Below are 21517 nucleotides of genomic sequence, written 5' to 3' on the forward strand. Positions count from 1 at the left end.
CAGCGAACTTCCATCATCGAGGATTTCGGAAGCTGGCCAAAAGATACCAAATATCGTCGATGCAAACGAGGAATATTACGTAAATCGATATCTTTTAATTCGTTTCTAAAAAAAGATCGAACTTTGTAAATGGCTTAGAACTTTGTCGTCAAACTAATAAAATGAAAAACAACTACATTACTCGCGGGGTACACCTTTACACCTATACAAGGCGAGAGCTCTGCAAAGCTTCTGCCAAATTCGCAATCGTAAGACCAACATCGATCTTTGGCCCCGGATCCGAATTCCCTAAATTAATTTTAGGTGACGTTCGCGTGTGTCAAGGTCGCAGTCTTTTTATAAAATAGACTCGACGATTTTGCGAAGCTTATGAAAATCCGTTTCTTAAATAGGCTTACAGAAATGAATTACACCGCTTTATATTGGAGAAGCGTAACGTAAATTACTAAAACGAGACGAGAATGAGTAAATAGTACGCGATAACGAGTAACGCGATAAAATGTTGAAGCAGCATGGAATCTTAATTGATCCACATAACGAAGTACCATTATTGGAACACACAAGATGTCTTACAATGTCCTTCTTTCTACACAAACTTCTCCTAATTCGCACTTGCGCAACGGAACGCAAGAAACAGTGATTACGAGCTAATTGGCTATAAATCATTTATCGGAATTGCGCGACATTCGGAAATCTATTTGACGATTAATCGGGCAAGTCTCGTTTCTTATTTACACCTGTACGTAAGGATCAATTGTATCGATGCCTTTCGGCGATGTAGTCGCACGGTCGATTATCCTCGACCACGTCGGTGCTTCAATTGCTGTATACCTTGACGTGCGAGGCGATTTGAAAGTAAGAAGGAGGTCAGGAACTGAATAACTCTCTGGAATATTATATTTACCGATCCACAAAGTGTACGCTTCGGCTAACCTGACGCACGCGACGAAAAGACCACTTGTATTTCGTCAGGCTCTTCGGATACGACAACTACATAATCTCAATTTCGCAGGGTGGTCTACCTTAACTAGGCCATCTTAACATCTCTTCGAATTGTAACGAAGCGACAAATATTTTATACGAAATTTAAATGGTACGAAGAAACCAATACGCTGTAATACGTTTTCTTTTACAACCACCTGGTATAGGTAAATCGTCCTGTATAAAATGAAACAATATATTGGATTAATAACAGTCTAATTAATTGGTCCCATCTTTAAAGGCTATCAACGAGGAAGTGACTTCGAGGGTTGGAGACGGGTGGAAAGACTAAGGGAAAAGCGAAAGGAGCACCGATAAGCAGCAACACTCGACCGCATTTAACTAGCCAGAGAATTTAAGACTTGTTGCGAAATATGTAGAACACGGGTAGCCTTGAAGTTTCCGCCTCGTTAGTTTAGACCGAACAGAAACAAGAAAGAGAAAGCCAACAACGTGGTGAATTCTCTCGATGGTACTCTTGCCTTTTATTTTTCTCCGCGATCTATGCCGCGAGTCACCCCTGATCGGGACAATTTAATTACGATTCTGTACGTGGAAAGAAGAAAACGGTGGTTGGCTAAACGAGCACCCCTTACATACACCTTTTTCTATATAAACTTACCGACAAGTTACTGATTATGTATCCTTTATTTTCTGGGATACATCGGTGAAAAATAAAAATAGCCGTGCAGACGTTAATTCTCTCAGCCACAGTTAATAGATTCACTATAATGGAGATCAGGTGAGGATTCAGATGGTTGGTAATGTAACGCGGCAAAGTAATTACAGTTACAAATGATTGAATATAAAGACACGGAATTAGTTTCTGCATTATTTCTGCATTATTTCTGCATCAAGATGCTTCGGTAACTACTTCGCCTAGTTTAATCTAGCCTAACGAGCGGCCCGCATGACTCTTGATAAAGAAAGTTACGTCCACTGGCAAAACGTTGACATTACGTAAACGTCGATGCACAACACGATGCACTTAGGACTCTACGCGTCACGCATACGTTAGAGCGTCGAACTCTGCGCCGCTGCACGAATGCACTCCGTTTCTTGCAACAATTCTAACCGCAAGATTATCTTCTTCGATATCCGTTTGGTGTTCCACGAAGCTCGCGCTTGGGCTCAATTGATGTTCATTATTTTTATAAACAACCCCGTTGGCAATTACTCGTGCTGCGATCTCGGATTATACCGACGTGCTCGAATTATTATTCTTCGCGTGTATTTCGGAGCACGAAACATTTTGTTAATTTTATCCAGGCCTTTGCACGGTCGTAGTTGGATCACGATATGGTTTTTATATCAGTGTCATTTATATTCATAGTCACATTCGTCGAATACCTGATCTTGCTCTAAACGAGCGACATAAATTATTATATTTTATTAGCTACAGACCTGACCTTTTTTTTTTTCAAACAGAAAATAAATTATTTATCGATGGATGCATAATAAGTAGATGAGAGATAATACGTTCATTTAAAACAATAACGTAAAATACAAAATAGAAATACAAAATAAATTGTTGCAAATTAGTGGTTCAATATTTTCTGAATCCCAATAGGCCACTCAATGTTTCACGTTGACGAAGACGCGATCAGAAAGTCTGATCGGTACAGATTCCAAGATTATCGCGGTCGCGTAATTTTCTTTTCTCGAAATTCTTCGCGTCGAGCGGAGTACGGACGTCACCGTGAAAGTCTGCGAATGCCGACGAAAATAAAACGCGTCGAAAGCAAGCATAACATTGCCTTTTTTACTTACGTTCGCTGGGTTTTTCCGGCTCTATCGCTCGAGTTTAATAGGTCGAAATTGTCACACGAGCTCTAGATCGACTCGAAAGCTTGCTATTATTTTCCTCCGCGTGGGCGCACAAAGAACGCACAACACTCAATGTAACGAACACCGTTGCGACAGACCGTGTTTTCCTCGACCAAGTGATCGACAAAGATATAACTTTTTCTTTTGCACCACCATTATGCACAAAAAGGTGTTAGGTTGGCGCATGTGAAATGTTGGTTTTTTCGAATGTTTCAAGTACCTGGGCAAACAATATTTTACTTTGCTCTGTCATTAATTGCTTGTAATGATATTAAAGAGGGAGATAACTTACCTTATTCTCCGTACTCTTCAGGTATTGGCTCATGTGGTTATTATTTATTTTTTTCATTAAATTTTTTTCATTCAATTATTTTCTACATGGTAAAGGGGTTAAAATAAATGATATAAAAATGCACATATTATGCTAAGAAATGAAGACACCAAGACATTAAACACTAAACGCAAAGTTTGTCATTAAAACTAGTATTTGCAGATAGGTTTGTGAATATTGGGACAAATCAACGCTCTGCACAATTCAAGTCTAACGAGTTTTCATTAGAAAATGAACTTATTTATCATTTTCTACCCTCTTAGGGTACAATAAGTTCCATGCGGTACGTGGACTCGACGATTTTCGCGACGAAAGTTTGTAGCGCGTATAATATTCCGCTAATTTTCCTTCCAAACACGTAGCCATTTATGTAATTCCAGGAAGCGATTGTAGCTTGCACCACCGTTACGCAACGTATGTACAAATAGGTTGCGCCGGTCGGAGTGGCTTTAATTTTCTCTTTATCTAAAACGTTTTGCCTTTGTCGGCAGAAATGTGCATTTCTGCTTTCTCGGATCGAGGGAATCGCGGAAAATGTGCTTCGTCGGCCGAAAATGCACTCGGAATGATATTTAACTAAGAATTCAAACAATTTTTGGAGTGGTGGCATCGTGTTGCTTCCGCTGAGACGAAGAAAAGCAAATATAACGTACACGTGAAGCACAAAATATTGTGTGTCTACGATTACTTGCTAATAAAACGAAAGAAACTTTTAAGGACAAACTGATACATACACTTTGCAAAATAAGGACGAGAAGTCGCGCAGCAGAATCTCGCGCGTGCACGCGTCGCGCCACAATGGTCGCTTTGTTCGCGACCCAGCATTTGCACACACGTATTCCTCGTCGCAGACAACGAGTGTAGTTGCCACGGTTTGTAAATACTAAACAGTCTCGTTCGCGGAGTAATCCTTGACCTCGCTTGCGAGATTACGTCCCGTTTCTCTGTTGCATCGATTCCCACCAAACGAAGAAAGGAAAAAAAAAGCGTTTACGATGGTGCATCGAAGGCAATACAAAGAAAATAGCACGCGTTATAAATCTGTATAATCACGTCCGAACAAGAAATGATGGCCTGCTCGCTCCTAACGCGTCGAAGCGAACTCAATTGAAGAGCTTGAGTGACTCCGTACTCGTAATTAAACTTAAGGAACTGTTATCGCATGCGCGAAAGGAAACAAAATTTTTTCGTGTCACAAAATGATAGGTGTAAAACTATATTTGAATTATCCAACGTCAAACTTCGTGTGGCTATTATCAATGGAAAAAATGATTAAAAGCAAGCAACAAAAATTTTGTTTATTAGTTAAACGTGTCTACTACTATGTACGAAAACGTTAGCATTCTAGAATTATTTGCTCTGTCAAATAAAAATTCTTAAACAAAATCTTTTTCTCTTTCGTGCCTACGATAATAGCCAGCGATCAACATATATTTGAAAAATATTATGCGTGTCAAGGATATTTGAATTTACGCAACTTTAAAAGAAAGGATTCGAATAATATCTGAACACGCTAATCTCGCAATTTGAAAGCATGTCTGCGTCGATAAAACTCCACTACGTCGAGTATGATAGCTCATGTCATCGCTGGTGATTTCAATTTCTCGCGAACGATAACCTTTACGGTCAACGTACACGTGGCACTCTCGACCAATACGAAATCCGTTAATCTATTCGGGGCATTTCAATTTCGTGTTTAATGTTTCTGCTACGAATTTCGAAATCCCGTTACGCGCACGTGCCTCGAAAAATAATCGTACTTTCGCTTTCTGTGCGTTGTCTAAATTCGAGAGACACCGCGTGTTTTTCTTTCCCGATTTCGAAACGCAGCGGTACGGCGATTCTACGCACGGATAAATTTGCGTTATCAAATTCGAATCCAACGCGCGCTCGTTCTCTTTATTTTGAAAAACTTGAAAACCTTAGAAAGTAAACGAGAAAATTCTTAAAAAGGCTCTTACTGGACTCTACCGCCAAAAATAATTATCGAACCGTGACAAAATGTGGTCGCTGATAATCTTGAAATGTGCACGTGACTGTAAACAATTAATTAGAAAAAAGAAAAAGTAAATGCGATTATCAGTGTTCGGTGCTTGTTATTTTAAGCGTGTCGGAGTGTCAACGAATAAAATTGAACATTGGTCTGAAAGCCAATATCACTCCGAAAGAAAACTGCGTAAAAGATATTGCTCATAATTTGTCTCGAGCGGAAACTCAACCCTAACTAAATGTTTCTTTTGAGGGAGACCGGTTGCGTACGTTGGGATAAAACAATTTAAAGCAGGTGACACACTCGACGCATGTTCCAGCTCGAGCACCTGTGTGTAACTCCCTTGGAAGATTACGAGCCAATGACCTCGCATCTGATAGCGGATAGCGTGACAACACCGCCTCGACACAAAGAAACGTTGTTCGGATGATGAAACATGTCCTACTGTTAAGAGAACGCTGCCACAGATCGGAGTAGATCACGTTTTTTTTTTTAAACGTCTTTATAAACAGAATTATTAAGCAAGCAAATCGAACTGTAAATAGCATCGAAATGCGTAGGTTTGATAGAGACTCTAGAAGAGCAATTAACGCACCAAGGATTAAAACGGAAGATCAAACATCGGTAGAGGAAAATGTGGACTTCTCGTCGCGTCCCGTTATTTCCCTCTAACGCGTATTTTTCCTTTCAAGATGAAAAGACTTCCACTACGTCCCAACTTTGAGAATCGTCCTGTATAGCTTCGCCCACGCGTAAACGAGCCAGGAATTACACAACGCAGAAAGGTGACGTCGTTGAAAAGTTTCTCGCGCGTCGCACGACTCGATTTCTACCCTGCATGACTTTGATCCGACAACTTCGCTTTACCTGCGTTTCGCGTTACCCTTTCGCTATGTTGGTTGGGAAAGAGAATATGTTATTAATTTTGTGCTTTTTGACTTTGTAGATGAATGTTCGTCTTGCGTGATGGCAAAGCCAATCACCCTATAAATAAACCGCCTGCTTTTTATTTCGAAATTGTAGAACGTTTAACTTTATCGTGGATTTCTTCGAGTATGGTTGTTCGAACACTAACGCATAACTGGTACCATGGTTGCTATAGAATATGCAGATGGTGACGATCTGTCCATGGACAGCAACGTGGGATCGCGGCTGATCGCGAACGCAATCGTATACGATTAAATTTACTGGAACGAGTCGAACGATACCGATCAAGATACGGAAGGATGAAATCAGCGCGTAAGTCACGAGCAAGCAGGATAGAACAATCGAGACATTGACGGTTGTAAATGGTAACCTTACGTAAGTTGTTTTTTGCGCTCATTAGACTAATTAGAAGCTCGAATAATGGCGCGACATTGCCGTCGCGAAACATCGTAGTTGGCCGTAACACATTGCTCTCGATTCGAGCTTTTCTTGTAGGCGCGTGTACCTAACGGGTATCGCGGAAAGCCGTGTACGAAGCGAAAGGAGGAAGAAGAATCGACGCCGGATCAGAGATCAGCGAAATTCGCATCTACGGTGCACGACCATAGCGGTAACCGTAATTTTTAATCTTTCGGACTTTTCAGTCAGTACGAAATAAAATGAATTTTATATAATTTGCAATAACCGTTGCCCATTTTTGCTAGCTCGATACCGATGATCGGTTGTTTTTCATCTTCGGAGCGACAGAAATTTAAAAATTTTTTTAATCGAGGAAAGTGGTATACGATTACGTGTGTAAAAGGGGGACGCTTCGAAGCTCAAAATTCTACACATCTACGACCAGGGTGTATCTAATTGCGAGAGGAGAGGGAGGACGAGCACAGAGAATGGAACGGAGTAACGCGGTTATTACGAATTCTGAGGCATGCCGTTGCCAACAGCGATCGCGACCTGGTTTGCGCACCAAGTCTAATGTTTATTTATCAAGTTTACGGTTCGTCCTCTTTCCGGCCTAGTTATCGTGTCGCGCTACGGTTGCCGGGGAGTTACAATCTCAAGAATAATCTTCTTTTGTTAACGGAATGTTCGCTGGTTTCAATAACCCTAAACACGCACGCTCGACCCGTGGAAATATTTTCGCGGCAAAATTGAAAGGCTTGTTTCGCGTTATTACAACCTTGCGACGCTGCTTTATTACAGTTTACCGGCTCCTATGTAATTTGAAGCATACCTAAAATATTCTCAAAGGTAAAAAGAAATTAAGAAAATTACGAAAAAATACATGGTAATAGAGATCAGGTCGAGGATTCAGAAGGTCTGTGATTTAATGTATCAAAGTTATAAAAGACGAGACACAATAGACGGAATTAATTTCTACACCAAATGATTGAGATACGAATATGGAATCTCTTTCAATTTTTGTTGCAAAAGGTGTTACGATTTTCTTTCAAATAAATCCCCAAGTTAAGATAAAATATCACGGTTCACACTACGAAACCCCCTCGAGAACCATTTTAATTTAGCTTCTACATAATACATGTATAACTCGAAGAAAAAACTAACCGAATAGAAACATTTGACGTATAATTAGAGATTTTTTGTATATTTATGATACGAATTAAAAAAACTTCACTATGCGTTAGTTCTAGATTGCTTTCCTAATTAGCATTGCATCGGAGCCATATCTTCTGCTTTCGGATGTGCCTCGCGTTACGCAATTACTCGTTTATCGTTCGTTGCCGTCACGTCTGGCCGGCGAAAATTTCCTCGCGATATCAAGCTTGCCTCGACCAAACGCGATAATAGCAAACAGCAATAAATAATGACACACAGTGTGCTCGGCGCAACTTACCTTCGTAAACGTCTCGACGTTTACACCGACCCGTGAAATATCAAGACGTATCTTCTAATAACTGTCGACCCGAACTTAAATATGAAAATAGCAAATAAAGGAGCACGACGCGCGTACGCACAGCATGTAGCGAAACTGTTGGCGCGGTTTACGCGTTTGCGGTATTGTATTTACAATGCGATAAAGAGAGAAGTGTTGACTTGAGAATAATTCATTTATTACTTCTCAGATATTTCTTGTAACCAAGTGGTTTCCCCTAACATAGCGTTTATTTATTTTTTGCTATGGTTACATGATACTGTGGCGAAGACTGGTGATAAGAACATACAGGATGATGAGGGGATAAAGTTACAAAAGAATATTTTTAAAAAAGTTGTTTGGTTAAAAGTGGCAAATTATGCGCAGTAAATAATTTTGTACCAATATTTTGATAGCTCCTCGTGAGATATCTAATCACTCCTTGTATAATAGAATGATAAAAAGAGAATCAACAAAAGATCCCTTATAAACCTTTACCATCCAGCTACTTCAAGACGATCGACTTTCAGTAAACTCATTAGCACCCAAAGAGTCGTATCTACACGAAATGCGCATCCAAATTAACAATTACTGTTGTGTTCACGGTAAAAAAAAAGTAGCAGCTGGAAAATAATAGCCCGATGGAAAGCGATACGTATCTAATTGGAATATAAATATTAATTTGGTCGTGGTCAATTTCGAATCGCCGCGAACTTTGAGGTCGCAGGCTTGGGGAAGGGCCACGCGACCTCAGAAGGGGTGAGGAGAAACGAACGTTATGCAAACTACACCCCACCCTCCGGGTTACAAATGAAGGGGGAGTGCAATTTTGAAAGTCAATGAGCTGCCGCGATGCAACTTCCTTTTGTACGTATAGGTGGAAAACGCAGTGAAAATGTATAGCCTGTTGATGGATCGTACAATGGAAGACCCGTTAATACAATTCCGCGTTCGTCACGGTAGCCCGAGTTTGTTGCACCAAATACTCGATGCATCGTTAAATACACCAGGAACTTGACACCGATCGCTGCAGAGATTTTACGCGTGGAAATGGAAACAAAACCACGGTGGCAAACGCGTTCCCCTGCGTCGGTTAATTACTTGCAACGAAGGACGATAATTATTGGCGACGGAGAACATTCGACAAACAAACCCGTTGCTCGTTGAAATACGGTAATGCCCCGATGTGACGACGGCTAGTAGAGTGAGGGAATTTATGTTAATTTGCGGTTGAGCATCAGCATACTGGCGCGGAAATAAATTTTGTGTCTTTCTAAGGTAAACCTACGATCTGATTATAGAGAGAACACATGTACGTACAAATGTATGTAGTACTCTGTGTGTTTCATTATCGTGAAGATTGGTACTTTAATAAAATGGCTAGTAAACATTTCTAGTTAAATAATTATGTGAATGTAAAGACATAGAATTAATTTCCACGCCTAATGGTTGCCAAGTATGCTTGCGATCTGATAGAATAACAACGATAAGCAAAATTTGTTGACTACTGCACTTCGCGTATAAATCGTAATGACTATCAGGTTGAGAATAGTTAATCATTTAGTGACCACGTTTGTTATCGTCTAAATATCAAGATGCATCTCATTTCAAACGTACACCTAGAAGAAGTATTGCTAATCGTTGTGCTTCATTTTCGTTGTATCTATACCACATTCTCCACGCCACCTTGTGTACGAAGTCGCGATTTGAACAACTTGACATGCTGCCGAGGAAGCTCGCGCTATTTTCGACGCGGAAAAGAGTTGCACCAATCCCGCGAAACCACCGTTAAGAGTCATACTTTGGTATTAATTGCGCGTGTACGGTTCTTATTCAATTCTCTATTACGGCAAGTGTGCGTTAACCTCGTAAGCACGGTCTTTTTATTAATGGCCATTGCCATATGCACGGAACACCTGCGATGACTAACAGTACCGTACGGTTAACTATAATACAGCGAGATTACGTTCGCGTAGGTTATTTTGTAGTAACATCAATCTTGTTTCTTTCGATCCACGTAACGCGCCAGTGGGATCACGGTGGAGTTAGAACACGATTTTGCCGATGCAGTGCAACGACGAGAGCTCGTGGAATTAAAAGTTAACCCTGTTAAAGTTTCATTGAAAATTTACTCAAAAATTAAGGGAGGAAACTTACTTTGGATTTACCTCCACAATTTTTTAAGGACAAACGAACAATTTTCTGGTGAGAAGCTTTAGGGTATTGGAAAGAATGTTTCAATTTTTGTTCTTGGAAATATTTTGAACTAAGTTTCAGTGTTGTCATTTTCGTACACGAGTAGTCTACGGTGTTCTACCTCAAAGCTGAGTTATCCGAAATTCAAAGTTAACTACTACCTGTATTTCGCGTCATCTTTATTCGTTAATTTCCTTCTTAACTTCTAACTTTCCTTCTAACTTCTTAGCTTTAGGGTATCGGAAAGAATGTTTCAATTTTTGTTCCTGGATATATTTTGAACTAAGTTTCAGTGTTGTCATTTTCGTACACGAGTAGTCTACGGTGTTCTACCTCAAAGCTGAGTTATCCGAAATTCAAAGTTAACTACTACCTATATTTCGCGTCATCTTTATTCGTTAATTTCCTTCTTAACTTGTACAATTTTTGAAAGGACGAGAGAACTTACCTGACTTTCCCATCGGCGGTTGTCCCAGTCTGCTGAACCACCTGAGAAATCTCCTAGCCGTGGTGGCAGCGGGCGGTCTGCAGCCTTCGAGTATGACAACACCATTGTTGTTGTTATTGTTGTTGATGTTGTTATTGTTCGAAGACGGACGTTCGGACGGCGAGGCTCTGCTGTACGGCGACATCCAAGCTGTGGTGGTGCTTTGGATGGTGGCACCTTTGACGGTGGTGATAGAACTGGTTATCTTGGCCGGGTGCGGCACCCAGTCTTCCGAAGCGACTGGCATTTGTCTCGTCCTGTCGTCGGACGAGTCGAAAATGAAGCCACAAAATGGGAAAGTCATTCAAAGATTTTGCGCCCTCCTGTGAAATAGGATTATCGTGTCCCACAGGAACTGGACCAGTTCGCTGTTTCTCGGTGTCCTCGAGAATCCACCAATGGGACAAACGAAGGACGAAACTGGTCGGGTTCGAGTCTACTCCGATTCCCTGTCTCGACTTCCGTAATTCGTAACCACCGTCGATTACAATCCTCCGCGCATCCTTTCGACTCGACCAGCGAGTTCTTTCGTTACGATAGTTTTCGAGTGTTATTTAATCGCGAGCCGGGAGTTTCGCGGTCGTCGCTACCAGCGTTATCGGATGTTTGCTTAGCTAGCTGACCCGACAGTCACGTGCTTCCCGTAACTTGTTGCGCACACCACCAACCGACGACTCTTTCCGTATTCTAGACGCGTCGGTCGGTCGCGCGATCGAACTCGCGGTTATCTTTGCTAATCCATCCGTCTGCACACGCGATCGCGCGTATTTTGCAACGCAGTCTCGTTAAAATACGTCTTTCTCGATCGTTTGCGCAAACGAAGAAGGAGGAAGCACGTCGACAGGAAGAGATACACGATCGGAACGATGATTTTCTTGCGAAAATACTCGAGGCTCGTCGTTCCCGGCCCTTCGTAAATTTCTTTGAAAAGCGAGACGATTTATTTGGTACGTTACAAGGTACTTGGTTGCAATCTTCCTACATAAAATTTCTCGATCTTCGATCGCGTTTCAACGATTCCGGAGGATCGTTGGCCTTCTATGCCCGAGGAAGGTGCACAGAACGTAGGTACTTCCTTAAGTAGGATTATTGCACTTTGTCCTACTTCGGCCGATTAACGGTTTCTCTTGGACCAATGCAGGAACCTCTTCGTAGACGTTCGCGGTCGCCGAGGATACGAACGTTTTCTACACGGTTAGCGAACGGCAACCGAAATAATTCTTTCCTCGGTAGTTTCCGTTCTCCGATCGCGCACGCTCTTCGAGAGTAATACACTGTCTTGCGCGCGTTTCGAGGTCGAGGTTGATCTTCTCTCGTATCGGTGATCGCTACTCGGTCGGTCACGTAGTTGCTGCATTATCCGCGTTTCGTCGCGCTGTCGTCGACGACTTTATCCCTCGTCTTCGACGTCGACGTCGACGTGCACGGTCCATTCGGTTCAAACGGAGCAACGTTAGGTATCGTATCCTCTCACCTTTCCAGCGAATATATATGTATTCCCACTCGCTACGAACACAACAAAAGAGGTGAACCAGCGTATCGTCGGTTCGATCCGCACTTTTTTTTTTTTTTTAAATTGGAGAACTCGCGGTGCCAAACACTAGTACATTCACTTGGAAACACAGCTCGGTAGAAGATTACGCGCGAACCACGATCGGATTACCGTTCGAGAAAGCACCGTTTAACCCATGTCGGTATGCCGCGAGCAAACGACTCGATCGAAGCAACAGAAATTGAACGCTGCACAGAACGCGTGGACACGTCGCCAACGACTCGATTCCTAATCGCGCGTCGCTCGTTTCCCGATCTGACGACAAACTCGAACTGCCACCGACCGCTTCTCTCGACGTTGTCTCTGCCAACTCCGACTCGCTTCTCCGTGCTCCTCAACCTCTCTCCTCTGTCCACCGGTAGTCTTCCGTCTATCTCCCTCTCCTGTTTTCCCTCTCTTTTCCCGCGGTTCGCGCGCGCGTTCTCCTCTTATCCGTACACGCGTACACCTTCCCCAACCACTGACACCCACCTAACCACTACACCGATAAGTCATACAGCTATATCGCCCCACCATACCGGTACTTTTTCTTTGCTCGGGCTCCCTCTCGCACTCGGTACTTCGTAACAGTTTCTTTATCTATTCCCTTCCTCCTTCGCTACTCTTGTGTACAGTCCTCTCGCGTGGCTCTTTCGCTAGCGGCTAGCGAATACAAACTCCAAAACGTCCCTGCGAATATACAGGCGGTTTCATAACGAACGAAAACATTGATAATTTCGCTAAGAATTTTCTCGCGCACCTCGACATTTTTAGAAATAAACGAACAAACGGTGCGGAAATTTTGACGAAATCATCGTCGAGCACTGGAAACGATAAAAGAAAATAAATAGTCGGTGTAACGTTAACGAAATCCCGTATCCTTGTGTTTGCGTAATTAGGCGAGTCGAAGTTTCATTATCTCGTAGCCTTATCGTTCGATATCTCGTATAATAAATACACGAAACGTGATCGAATAAATGGCCCAACGTCGAGGGAATTGTAAACAAGCGTAAGCAGCTGATATCTGGCATCACCTTAGTTTGTTTTGATCTCTTAAAGATTGACTTTAACTTCATTCGAAGTCTGTGGCTTGGTTGCGACAACGATAAACGCCTGCTCCGATTTGAAAAGGATCTTTGTTTGTTTTTCCCTTGAAGAGAGGTCGTCGATGAATCGAAAACTCTTGTATAACCTCGACGATTCGTAGGGCAATATCGAGTGAACTAACGCAGGTAGATGGAGGAGAAAGAAAATCGGAGCAACGGAGACGCAAGAGCGCTGAGCATCAACCTCAGCTGACGCACCGTGACTGTGACAGAAGCGCGCTCTTGTATGTACGAGGACGACAACGTCACTTCCCCCATTCACCCTACTCTCATTCACCCTCTCCCATACACCCACCTTCCCTTACCATCCGGCAAGGGCATGTGTCCCTTGTTTACCCAACACACTGCGCGTTGCTGCGCGCTACAATTTGAAACGATCGATTTTTCTTGTTTTCTCAAAAGGTAATTACTCAACGACAGTTTTAATATCTAACACTAAACCTACCACACCCAATAAGATTCCAGTTTTTAAATTTTGTTTACAGTTTCTTAGGTACAGTATATTAACTATACACAATTGTTTCATGTCCACGTTATATTATTCAATTCAGTGCCATGTTCGGTACCTACTCCAAAAAAAATTAAGCATATCATAGGATTTCTTTTTTTTTTTCTTTTTTTTGAGTCTATAAACTAAATAACCATTTCAATGTTGTTTCAAGTGATAATACTGTTCGAAAAGAATATAAGAATATTTTTGTACGAACTTTGTAAAATTTTGAGCACGAGGAGGATAGAGATATCAAAAAAATGTTTTTACGAACGATTCCAGCGTTACTACTAATAATGACACTACTTAGAAAGAGTATAACAATATTTTTGTGTGAGCTATTGAGAACAAATTGAGACGATTTAATCTTTCCAGCGACGCGCGATACGGCCGAGAGTTTCTTGAACGGGATCCGGTTCCAATTGAAGGGGCAAACGAGCACAAAGAAACTGTAGAATGTTAGCCATTTATAATGTTTGTAACAACTGATTTCAGACGTGAGATACACCTTTCATCTACGCGAGTCGCGGTGTATACGATATTTCGAAAACGGAATCAAATACGACAAAATGTTTGACTGCCTTTCGAATGAGCATCGTGACGAAGATCATCCCCTCTCGAGTCCTGCCTTGTCTCGTAAAGTTGATAATTCTGTTATAAAAATCTTAAAAGTTCGATCGAATGATCATAGAAGTGGAACATTTAGAATCTAGCATAGCAATTCGAGTTCGTTCAAAGACAATCGAACAAAAAACCATTCGATAAAATGCGACCACGATGGTTCTTCGCCAAGACAAGATTTCGCAAAGGTCCACCCGCGATTTCTTTCTGCAATACTCGGGAGCATCGTTCCCGTTGAAAATGGAAAGTCGTTGTATTTATTATTCGAGCGAGGAGCGGAACCGCCCGTTCTAAAGACGAAGTAAAAACAGAAAGCGTGTCCGATCGAGTTCAGTGAGACTTCACGCCTCTTTCCGCGCCCCCTTACTTATTCGTTGATATTCTCTTAGGTGCTAAAATCTCTAGAAAAATCTACGCGGTTGACGCATTCGTCTCGTAAGCCTCTTGCTAGGAGGAGAAGGAAAGACATCGTTTGAAATTTCATTGAAGAAAGAAGAAAATGAAAAGTAGAATGTACTGCAAGAGAAATAGGAGACAAAGTTGAAACTTTAGAAAAATTGGCAGTTGAAATGCCTCGAACTTTAATAAAAACAAAAATTGGAGTAAATCATCCGTCCAAATGTGTGAAAACTCTGTCGATGAATTTAAATATGATTACTCAATTTCTGATAAATATGAATTTAACAGAAAATAGCCTTTTACTTGCGTCACACCTCGGAAATTAATGCATCACGTATCAAAAGCAAAATGAATTGCCTCGTATCGCGACTCTGCTACGATATGGAGCACGATTGGCGACGAAGTACGATTCAATTCCGTTATGTAAACAGAGATTTACTTGTAGAAGCTTACACAAGGGCGGCTGGTATCCAGACGGCGGACCTGGCGACGATAAACATTCGTTATTGGACGCGCTCGCGTTTAAAGAGACGACGAAATCTAGATGTCTAGAGCGAACGTTGATCGGCGTCGACGGTCAGGAGCCGCACGAGCAGCCCGAGAGATTCCAGTAATTAATCGTAAAACGGTTGGACGCCAGCACGGTAGCCTCCGTACAAAAATAGAGGCGCCACCGAGGATTCCGTAATGAGGCTGCGTTATGCAACGTGTTAAGGACAGTGCCCCCCGTGTGCAGATTCTTCGGGAACTTCCGTTTTTGTACGCGCGAACGGCCCGTATTAAGAGAGCCGTAATGATCGCGCTCGAAATTTTATAAAGTCCGTACAAAAATATTCCTATGTTCTTTCTGGATAGCACCATCGCTTGAAAAAATATTAGAATCGTTAATTATTTTATAGACTCCAAAAAAATTCCTATGGTGTGCTTAATTTTTTTTTTTTGGAGTATTTCACGTGGTACTAAATCGAATGCAACGTGAACAAGAAACAATTATATAAAATTGTATATTGTACATGCGAAAGTGCGAAAGAAAATGAAAATTGTCAATTGACCAGTCGTGGTAGGTTCCAGTGCTAAATATAAAAATAATACTTGAGTGAGAAGTATCTTTGGAAAATACGAGAAGAACGTACAAAAGAGAGCGATCATCGGGACAGGATTTTCCGTTTGGCAAGATAACCCACCCGTCCGAAGCATCGCAAAACAAAAGTGGGACACATTGGCAGTGGCATTCGCGAAAATGTTGTTAAACGAACAGTGCCCCCCGAAGATCGACAGAAGATCCGCCCACATGTCTTTCGACCGATCCGACGGTTCCTCGTGCAGCTCGAAAAAAATCTTCGTCGACGTCGGTGATCATTAAAATACACACTTGACCTAGAGTACCTGTAGGTGAAACGAATACGAAGAGACGGGGTTACAGAAGGCTCGCGCGACGAAGAGGTGAAATCAGGATGACAAAGAGGAAGACGTTTCTGGCAGCGGTTCAAAGCGCAGTCCGACCTAACTGAAATACTGCAGTACTCCAACAGTACGTGTCGCATACCAGGTGAAAATATTGCGGAACTGTTAGCTTACCAACCAGGAATATATATCGCATAATCTACGACATAGGAAATTGTCCCCGTACTTTCTCCGCGAAATCAAATACGAGCCGCAAATACAAACGCGTTGCTCGCGATCGTTGCTACGCTTGCTTCTTATTTTAATCGCACCGACGAGATCGTAATTAAGATAATAATATCTCGTTTCGACATAGCATCGGTTATCGACGCTTTCAATTTATTCTATTAACGCGGTAATTAAACGTTTCGGTGAAAGAGAATTTCCATGGTTGTGTAACGAACGAATAAAGTAGGTTATTTATGGTGACGTTATAATGGAGTTAACGTTTGTTTCGTTTTAATAATCATCATTATCGTTGGAGGCGATTAAATATTCCCGTTTCAATTGCTATCTATAAATTAATCTTATTTACAGAAAACCGGGAAATGAGGTCGTGACGTCGATACGCAATTAAAAAGTTCAAATTGATTATACGGACCAAAGTTTGTGTATCGAACGAAACAATTGACATTAATTTATATAATTAGCGATGATGAAGCAGTAATCCTTCGACGCTTGGCTCGTTATCGAACGAAGCTAAAGATTTATCGATTAAAAATTATACAACTTCCTCTCACGATATTAGGTATCGATTAGCTTCTTCGTTCGACTCGTAGATTGCGATTAGGCTAGTTGCGAGAAACAATAGGTCGATCGACAAACCGCACATGCCAGCGGGCGATTTTTACAGAGGAAGAGAATCGGTAGAGCGGTCGCATAAATACATCCAACCAGGATTTCCACTCTAATAACGTTAACACAGTCGAGACGTACATGGCAACAACAGTGGTAGACCTAACAATGCCAAGCTAGAACCGACCAGCCTTTCAGTGATTTTTCATGAAACGTTCCACGAGCATGAGTTAAGACGAAGTTGGCTATAATTCAAAAAAAGGAGGAGACTTAACTGTATCCAGAACATGTCTGTAACTGTCACCGTCAGTAGAATATTATTATATAATTTATATCAGATCAAAGAATGTGATATTATGAAAAAAAAAAATATATTTTATATCAAAGAATGTGATATTGTGAAACAGGATAAGCTTGTAATTTTTTGTAAATAAAAATTCGATTGTTGAATATATCGACTTGGCACTTTAATAAATAAATGAAACTAAACGAGCGTGCTTCGTCGATCGCCTTTCGAACGGTATCTACGTTACCAGCAGGCGACACCAGGTAAACGTGCCCAACAGATAATACCTATCCCGTCAGCCATTTTCGATCGAACCACTTGACCGTCCCTTTTACCTTAAACCTTTTGCAGTTCGTCCAATTGGCGGATCGTTTTGAAACTTCACTGACCACGATCAGAAAAATAAAATCGTTGCTGCCTTCCCGAAGAGCATCGCGAAAGCTTATCAAATTAATCTTATCGGACAGTGCCGCTCGAGGACTCAAAGTATACACTTGTCGAGACTCGACGACGATATTTCCAAGTAACGGTGCGCCAATCGAAAAATAATAACGCACCTGGGCAATGAACCGTACGACGCACCAGTCGCGGGAATATTTTAAACACAATTTTGCGCGCGCACTTTCAGAGGATGATCAATTAATTTTTTTACGACGGAAACTCGCGGCAAGAAAGTCATTTCCGCGCATTATAGGGAAGATTTACAGGAAGCTGCGCGCGCTTTCCATTTCTTCTACAGGAATTACGAAAACAATGGTCCTTGCGCAACAAATTGCACACCGCATGGCGTTTGGTACGCTTCATCTTTCCAGTTATATCCTTCCTTTCCTTCCTCGGCGTGATGCGCCAGAAAACGTATTCTACATCGCGGGAAAAATGGAGATCGGGGAGACCAAGGAAACCGGTAGACAGCGCACTTCCTACAATCTGTCGTTGGTTACGTTGTTTTATCGAATCGTAGAGAAATTCGCGGTGAAATGTTTTATTCGATATTACCAACAACACTGTTTATTTATAAATATACGTATAATGCTGTATACTCGATATTCGTGTTATACTTTAAATGATACGAACTACGAAAGGTTTTATTCTAGGAAATCCAAATTTTTATGCTAGAAATAAAAATAAAATTAAAATACAAAATGTATCGTCACTAAACTGCAGATGTTCATCTAAATTCATATTTTTACGTACACAGATGAAGAATAGAAACGTAAATTAAAGTATATATTATTCTGCATACCTTGTACATTTATGCGTTTTTAATGTAAATTAATCGCAGTGCGATAATCGCAAATTTCCAACACGATATCTTGAATATTTACTAGAGCAAAGTAACGATTAATCTGAAATCGTAACACATCCGGCTCATCGCGTGTTGGTGTGTTATTCGATTATGGCTCGGATACGAATAATAAACCGAGGATTAAATTAAACGGTTCCGAATTTTCAATGTCACGATGCCAAAAGCTGCCGAGTATAAACAAAAGATGTCCATGATGGAAACGAAAAATATACTGGCTCTTAGAACAAGCATCAAAATAAACGAGAAACGTTTAAAATACACTTGCGATCCAAATGACGACGAATGAGCAATCGAGATGGAAAAATAAATTTAGCGACGCTTATAAACTCTTATAACGCGTGGCAAACGAACAAGACGATGATTCGCGAATACTAAGGGCAATTATCGATGGCTCATTAGAGGCGTTCATAACAGCGAAAGGGTTAATTCGATATCGTTACGCGACAGAAACGTCATTATTTTAATGAGATGGCAAACGTACGCGTTAAGGTTTACAGCACGGGTAGCGTTTACGATACACTCGGGACACCTTTGCTGGCTTGGAAACACTGAATTTTTATGTTCTTTTGTCGCTTCTGTTATTATATTGAATTGCGTACAATTTAGCTGTAGGACAACTCCGAATTCTAACGAATCATCGTCGTAAACTCTTGAGAACTTGTAAGAATGACGAAATAGCGGGTTAAGTTCAACACGATCTAGGATGAAACACAAACAACTGATTTTCTCGATAAAAAATATAATAAAATATAGCTTGTGATAAATGAAATCAATGGGATTACCTGTTCACGAATCCAGGAATTATTTTCGTACTCCATTGCTGCGTTTATTTCGTTGCGGTGCGTTATTACGATAATTAATGGTAGTCGGCGATAGGTTTCGCCTATAGATGGATTTTATTCCGCAATTAGGCGATACCGCGGCCTCTTCGTGGTAGTTTACGAGGAGTTATCTTTAACTACGATGTACATACCGTCCTATTTGCAATGCCACCGTGCTTAACCGTGCATGTCGATGCAAACGAAGCCTCGAACCAGCAACGATACTGTTGCCGCGAACCAGAGATGGGCAAAATTCTTATCCAGATGAAAGTTTCGAATAACGAACCGAAGATAAAGTCCTTTTTATTCCCTGGTCGTTGAATAAACATTAGCATTTCAATTAACCGTTCGTTCGCATAGTTACAAATAAATCATTCAACGTTTATTGCTCGAATGTAGTAATCATCATCATCTTCGCCACGGACAGATTTAATTGTAGATAATCTTTACGAGTTTTCGAAAGAAATGATTGTTAGATTAGGTGTTGAAATTAATTCTGTGTTATTTCGAAGTAAACCGTTCGTTAACAATAGAAACAATAGAAGTTTTAATATTTCCTCAACCACACGTTCCAAAAAAGCATAATAATTTGTGAGTCATTATTACGAATGTTGGTACTTTAACGTAACAAAATGGTGAATAAATATTTCTATTTAAACTACAGTCGTACTTTAACGTAACAAATTGAAAGGCAGAGAATTAATTTCTACATCAAATTATATAATTAAAATTCTGATTTCTATTCGACGAGCGATTTGTTGTTTATTATGCGTTATTCGATACTTTTATCAACGCACAGATAAGAATTTTGTCCATTTCTGATAGAACGATACGGTAAGCGAGCGTAGACGCGCTTACGTTGCGAATAGCTTTCTTCCGGACTGACGATTGACGTTAATCATGATTCGCGTTAACCTTCTCGCGTTTTAACTCGGAACGAAGTTAAGAAGGAAAATGCGCGCTCATTAATCCGTTTAATTATACCGACACGGAAGCAACGCGGTGAAATCCCGATGCGACACAACTGTGCAATGTTACATCTCACCCAACGATCATCGTGGCGAACTTAACGATCCCTGTCCTTTTCTTGCCTTCCGTACTGTGTACAGAGGGTCAGAAAGTTACACAATTCGAGCTACAAGAAGTCGAAAAGTTCTATAACATTTTTGGAATTGGACCTGCCGTTTTTGTGATACGAGCAATTAATATTTCATCTCATTAGGTGTAGAAATTAATTCTGTACCTTTACATTCGATCGTTTGTAATTGGAGTTTAAGCCATAGAATTGATTTCTACGCCTAATACTTGTACGCTAGAAATTCTGTTATCTAGGCGAGAATTCTGCCCATCTACGCTTGGTGTTTCCGTGACGGTAAACAAAAGTTAACGCGTGTATTGGCAAGAAATAGGAAGGTCGACAGGTCTGGAATAAATACGTCTTTTGTGCCTGGTATCTTGCTGGCACAGCTACAAGAAAGGCCACTGCTGTTTTTTCACTCGCAATTCGTAGTCTTCACAAAGAAACATAGAGACGAATACAGCGAGTCCTCGAATCGTACGCGTGACTTTTCGTCGATTCGAAACACAATAGACATAACTCTTTTATCTGTGTCGTCGTGTAAAATGACTCATCGAAGGATCTATTTTTAACCGACTTCGAAAAGGAGGAGGTTACTCAATTCGACATGTATATTTTTTTTTTTACGTCTGTTCACCGATTACGCCGAAATGGCTGAATAGGATATTTGGGGGGGGTGGGTGGGTTGAAACAATTTTTCCTTAGCGAAAATGTTGCTGGAGGCTTTGTTACGGAGATATTCCAGAAACAGAAACTCCCGGCCAATCAGAGCGCGAGTATGCTGGAGGAGCGCCTGCGGGGCCTATGCTACCGAAAAGTGAAAAGTATGAAATAATTTCTAGTTAATTTATATGAATACGCATTAGCTCTAAATATAATTGTTTAAAAGTATGGGAAAATGCAATGAAAAGCATGAAATAATTTCTAGTTGATGTATATGAATCTGCATTATCGACCGAGCACTATACATTATCTACAGAGCGATCTGCATTACCGACCGAGCATTCTACATTACCGGCAGAGTAAACTGCA

General features: G+C 41.1%; 1 protein-coding gene across 2 annotated transcripts in view; it reads right to left on the reverse strand.

The window, feature by feature from the left end:
- Positions 1 to 21517, reverse strand: part of LOC128875848 (serine/threonine-protein kinase tricornered) — a 65476-nt gene that overhangs the window by 38507 nt on the left and 5452 nt on the right. Inside the window, exon 1 of one of the 2 annotated variants that reach the window (XM_054121777.1) lies at positions 10571 to 12439. The exons of the other annotated variant lie outside the window; for it this stretch is intronic. Coding sequence (XP_053977752.1) covers positions 10571 to 10913 — 343 coding nt within the window. The 5' untranslated portion in view covers positions 10914 to 12439. Of the gene's footprint in view, positions 1 to 10570; positions 12440 to 21517 lie in introns of those variants that run through there. 2 annotated transcript variants of the gene reach the window in all.

This window comes from Hylaeus volcanicus, chromosome 4 (genome assembly GCF_026283585.1).
Source record: "Hylaeus volcanicus isolate JK05 chromosome 4, UHH_iyHylVolc1.0_haploid, whole genome shotgun sequence".
Classification (NCBI taxonomy): domain Eukaryota; kingdom Metazoa; phylum Arthropoda; class Insecta; order Hymenoptera; family Colletidae; genus Hylaeus; species Hylaeus volcanicus.